Source organism: Nannobrachium achirus (genome assembly GCF_963921795.1).
Source record: "Nannobrachium achirus genome assembly, chromosome: 20".
NCBI lineage: Eukaryota > Metazoa > Chordata > Actinopteri > Myctophiformes > Myctophidae > Nannobrachium > Nannobrachium achirus.
In genome coordinates, this window is record NC_137827.1 from 9,626,786 (window position 1) to 9,632,785 (window position 6,000).

At 44.2% G+C, this 6,000-nt stretch overlaps 1 protein-coding gene across 1 annotated transcript in view; it reads left to right on the forward strand.

The window, feature by feature from the left end:
• Window positions 1-6,000, forward strand: part of kiaa0586 (KIAA0586 ortholog) — a gene marked incomplete at its 5' end in the record, with an annotated part of 74,950 nt that overhangs the window by 63,683 nt on the left and 5,267 nt on the right. The window contains 3 exons of the mRNA XM_080750810.1: window positions 21-174; window positions 4,487-4,644; window positions 5,174-5,228. Of these exons, the coding sequence (XP_080606936.1) occupies window positions 21-174; window positions 4,487-4,644; window positions 5,174-5,228 (367 nt within the window). The remainder of the gene's footprint in view (window positions 1-20; window positions 175-4,486; window positions 4,645-5,173; window positions 5,229-6,000) is intronic.

The following is a 6,000-nucleotide window of genomic DNA, read 5'->3' on the forward strand; positions in this document are numbered from 1 at the left end:
TGTGTGTGTGTTTGTGTCAGGGCTCCTGGGAGGAGGGGGAGGAGAGAGGAGGTGAGGAGGAGGTGAGCTTGGGGGAGGTGCCGGAGGAAAGGACTACAAAACCACACACAAAGACTACAGCTCCCAGCAGCAGGGCTGCCGTTTCCACACATGGACGCATGTCTCCCTCGGCAGGTGAGAACGGGAATAAAAATCCGCTGGCACGTGCACACATAGATATCAAAGGGGGCTTGAGCCCCTGCCCTTTTACCCATCTGTAAAAAGTTCCCTCTCCAAAGCAGTTTTTACTATGGTGAAGGAAATGCAAATGCCCCCCCTTTCCATGCCATACCTGAAGGCAACATTCAAGAGAATTTCCTTGTCCAAACATCTCAGCATCTTATGCTGAAAGAATTGCCCTCTCCTTGTAGAAATCCATGCCATTATGCCACATCTCCAGTATGCTTAGTTCAGTTCAAAATATAAGGCCAAAACAAATTCATATGCAAAAGACTTTGACATACAGAGCCTGCAAATGTTATAACTGGTCTAATCAAGTCCAACACACTCACACAACAGACACACACACACACACACACACACACACACACACACACACACACACACACACACAGATTCACGCACATCCACACATTCGTGCTTACACGCACGCTCATAGCACACACACATACTTGCGCACACACACACACGCACATTTGCTACTTGGTCCAACACCAATATTTACCTCAAAGCAGGAAGCACAGGAGGAACTGCTCTGTTGCCTAGAGACCAGAGAGAGAGAGACCGACAGACATACAGATAATGAGAGAGAGAGAGAGAGAGAATACACCTGCCAAGAAAGAGGAGAGGAGAGTGATGTTGTATCACCACAGTTACATTACAATTATAACATGGTCATATCTTTAATAGAGTACCAGAGTTTATGGGTAATGAAGATTTATTTTTCTTCTTTCCCTTTTAAAAATGCCACAGACGTTAAAATGACATACCGGTATTACATACTGGCCCATCTGGCCAGTGATGTATATCGGACCAGTTAACCCATATATGGAGACCCCATATATGGGCCTTACCAAATATGGGCATTCCCAGATATGTCCTTAATATTGATGACATTGGGACAGGGATCTCCATACATGGGCATAACACTTATTTTAATTAGTAAAGCCAAGCAGGGCCTTGGCGACTTATGGGCCTGGGTTTGATGCCTGTGGATCAAACCCATATATGGGCATAAGGGGGAATGCTGTATATAAACATTTTATTTATTTTATCCTTTAGTAATATATATCCATATACATACCGTATATGGACTTAATATTAACGTTTTTGGGGAAGGTAGCAAGCAGGCTCTTGGGCCAATTAGGGCTTGGAATTGATGACATCAGAAATCTCCATATATGGGCATAAAAGAGATATTGTTTCTGGGAATGCCCATGTATGGACTTTTTATTGTATTTTATTCTTTATTAATAATAATATGTATCCATATACATACAATATATTGTATGCCCATACATGGAGATCCCTATCTGAACCATCCATCCGTCCATCTTCAACCGCTTATCCGGAATCGGGTCGCGGGGGTAACAGTTCCAACTGAGACCTCAAGATTTCCTTATCCCGAGCAACTTCCTCCACTCCCTCAGGGAGTATACCGAGGCGTTCCCAAGCCAGTTTGGAGATATAATCCCTCCATCTGGTCTTTGGTCTGCCACGGGGTCTCCTCCCAGTGGGACGCGCATCGAGGACCTTCCTAGGAAGGCGCTCGGGAGGCATCCGTACTAGATGCCCGAACCACCACTGACTCCTTTCCAAGTGTAGGAGCAGCGGTTCTACTCCAAGTCTCTCTCGGGTGACTGAACTTCTCACCCTATCTCTAAGGGAGATACCAGCCACCCGTCTGAGAAAACCCATTTCGGCCGCTTGCACCCGCGACCTTATACTTTCGGTCATGACCCACATTTCATGACCATAGGTGAGAGTAGGAACGAAGATTGCTCGGTAGACAGAGAACCAGCCTCTCAGATATGGGTGTTTGTGCTTGCCTGGTTTGTGCTGTATTGAACAATGCAGCCATGTAAACAGATTGATTGATTGATTGTTTGATGCCGGTAATTCAGTGACTGACCAATAATCAGAATCAAGCATCCAACCATGCCGTGTAATGATGATTAGTTAAAATGGAATTAATTTTGGAAACATGACGTAACCGGGGGAGGATATGAAAGGCCTGTCACACTTCATCAAAAAAAGAAAAACATTCCTGAGATTGAAGCAACTGAGAACTGACAGCGCTACTCTCCTGCTCACGCCAGTCTCGCCGGGAGGCGACCGCATGTCAAGTCCACTCAGTTTTATGTATGGAGCGTGTTTAAAAACAGTGCAGTTGACCTCAGTGCTGCGATGAGATTCAAGAAGTTTTATTCACTCACTGATACAGGTTAGGGGTGGGCGATATGGTGATAATTATCGTTGAGACGATACAATGTCTCCACGATATGCCTTTACAGATGTATCGTATATATCGTGGTACAATTGAGCCTTGTACAAAATCCTGTTTAATCGTTAATACGGAGATTCATTTGCAGAATTCAATTTAAAACTGCATTTTGGTTTAAATCAGTAGTTCTCAAACTTCAAAATGTCAAGGTCTCCACTTAACTCTGACAGCATACAAATGAAACCAAATGGACCCGTAAGGGTATGCTGTATACTGTCAGAGTTACATACTTGTAAAGTTCAATTTAGACCTACCAAAAGTAACCCAGAGAGTCTAGTTTTTGTCAAGTAACTTGAGAAATAACCATAAAAACCAACGTGAAAAAGAATTGTGATAATAACGTGTATCGTGATACAGCTTGGGAAAATATTGTGATATTGTATTTTTCCATATCGCCCACCCCTAATACAGGTACACGCTGCAAAATGTACCTTATTTTCACTGGCAACTGGAACGCACCATGTGGCCAGGATGTAAACAAGAAAGCACATGGCCGGGCGAAGTGTCGTCTTTTCTTTCACCCGGACAAGAACAATTTGATCCGAGATCATCCGTTCTGTAGTTGGGGTCCGTAGAGAAAAGAATCTGAGATAAATGCATTTTTTCTAAATCTTTTAGCACTTGGGCTGCCATCGTTTTGGCATAACTAATGTAGATTAAAATACTCATTGAATGCCCTTTTCAAGATGGCCGCCAAGTACCAGGATGCCACGTTCCTAGATTTCTAGTGCACGGATCAATTTTTAGTGCACGGATCGTGCACGCCCATGCACCATATATGCATCATATGTGTAGTACTTTTTAACAGCTTTCAAACAAAAAAAATCCGCTTGGAAATCCGTTCAGGCATTCATGAGATAGAAGCCTTCAAAGTCAGACAAAACAAACACTGCCACCTTCCTAAATTTCTAGTGCACGGATCAATTTCTTGTGCACGGATCGTGCACGCCCATGCACCATATATGCACCATATGTGTAGTACTTTTTAACAGCTTTCAAACAAAAAAATCCGCTTGGAAATCCGTTCAGGCATTCATGAGATAGAAGCCTTCAAAGTCAGACAAAACAGCCATTTTTGCCATTTTGAAAGATGTGTTTGTTATGGGGCTAACCATGCAATTTCGCGATTGCGATCATGCCTAATACATTTTAGGCATTTTTATAAAAAAAATTATAAAAAAAAAAATTGAAAAAAAAAAATTTTTTTTTTTTTTTTTTTTTTTTCAAAATGGCTTCCAACTCAGGAAACTCGGGCTGTGGCAGCCTGGTACTACTGTAATAACTCGGGAAACTCGGGCCTTGTCAGTCAATGAGTTAACTGCCATGTATCTTTCCTATTGTTTTCACCTGATGTTCGGTGTGCACGCCGCGTGCACGTTGTGCGTGCGGTGGCCCCCGTTCACGGCCGGTCAACGCCTTGTCTTTCACACGGAGAAGAAAACATGGCGCCTTCTTGACCAAACAAGCGAGGTGGGAAAATAAACAGAGAAAAAGCCATTTTACAGAACACAGATAAATGGATGTGAATGAGGAAGGGGGTAGTCGGCAAAAGCAGCCTTCGTGATGCATCATGGGATAAGACGTTTTTTTCGCTCACCAGCCGCCTCCGCAGCACCTGTTTACCTGGTTACCATGGTAACCAGTTAACACGTCCCTGGATGTGATAACGGGGCCTTGGCGCTGCAGCACGGTAATTCTTATCACGTTCCTGGACATTTTTGGTGTCCCGAGTGTTAACATAGAGCCGGGAGGAGCGAAAATGTTTGGGATGGCGTCATTTCCGGTTGTATTCTGGGATTTGTAGTCCTGGGATCACTCACGGGTGCGGGAGAGCGGCATCAAGCCTAAACCCCTGAAAAAGCTGTTTGACGATTTAAGTCATCCATGGCAGTGAATGTGTAAAAATGTGTAATAAAATAAAAACTCTCTGATAATGCACACGGCTGTACATTTAGATTTTTCTGATCAAGTCTACCTTCCCAGATGTGACTCGGGCGACCTTGGAATCAACCAATCAGGGTCCACTTACCATCGATGACCTCGAGCTTGGGCCAATCAGGAGAGCTGTGGTGATCTCTGACCCACAGACTGACCAATCGCTTTCCCCTTCTCTCATGGAGGACACTCCCAGGGAAGCACAGGTGACACAGCGCACATGGACACACACACACACACACACACACACACACACACACACACACACACACACACACACACACACACACACGCACACACATAGATATCAAATGGGGCTTGAGACCTGCCCTTTTATCCGTCTGTAAAAAGTGCCCTCTCCAGACCATGAATGCAGTTTTTACTATGGTGAAAGAAATGCAAATGCCCTCTTTCCATGCCATACCTGAAGGCAGCATTCAAGAGAATTGCCTTGTCCAATCTCTCCTGAACTTGAATGCAGCATCTTATGTTGAAAGAATTGCCCTCTCTGTGTAGAAATAGATTATGCCCATATATGGGTTTGAGCTTCAGGCATCAAACCCAGGTCCTAACTCGCCAAGGCCCTGCTTGGCTTTACTAATTAACATACGTTTTATGCCCATATATGGAGATCCCTGTCCCAATATCATCAATATTAAGGACATATCTGGGAATGCCCATATTTGGTATATACTGCAGCTAAATGTGTGTGTTGCTCCTCTCCTCTCTCCACAGGCAAACAGACCAGCTGCTATCATGGTCAGACAGTATGAGGAGAGACACACTCCAGGTACTGTAGGAACACAACACAGGCACACACACTCACACACGCACGCGCAACACTAGGACAGTGGACACACACACAATACTGACAGTGAAGTTGTTTTAACTACCTATTGTGCCTTCAGGCGCACGTCAGAAGCTTTTAACTTGACATTGGAGTCAGACGTAGAACTACAGTACATTAGGCGAGGACAGGCACTCGCCTGCCCTTGCGTAATGACTGCCTCCCCTCGGCGAGGCAGTCTCTGTTTGATGATTGTCATTTCACAATTCACAATGTAATTGAGTAAAAGTACAAAAGTATTGGTATGAAAATGCACTTAAAATGCTCACAATGTGCCCCATCGCAACACATTGTGAGCTTGTAGATCGTCTAATGCATATAGGGCTGCAGTGGTTAATGTATGTAAAGTAAAGTAAAAGTTCTTCAAAGTTCTACTTAAGTACAGTACTTGAGTACATTTTCTTATTGTACCAAATGGACCCTAACGGGTCCCTAACCGGACCATTTGCTTCCATTTGTACCCTGTCAGAGTTAGGGGGAGACAGTTGTTACACTCTAGTGAACACATTGTCTGCATGGATTCTGTTGAGTCTATTGACCACCCATCCATGATAGGCGGGGTGCAAAACAAGCACTCCTTACTGTGTGTGTGTGCGTGTGTGCGTGCGTGCGTGCAAGCGTGCATGCGTATGGGGGGTTCCAGGAAGCGTGTTTAGAAGATGACAGGATGTAATACACACACACACACTGTCTGTCAAACAGAGTGGATTATTCT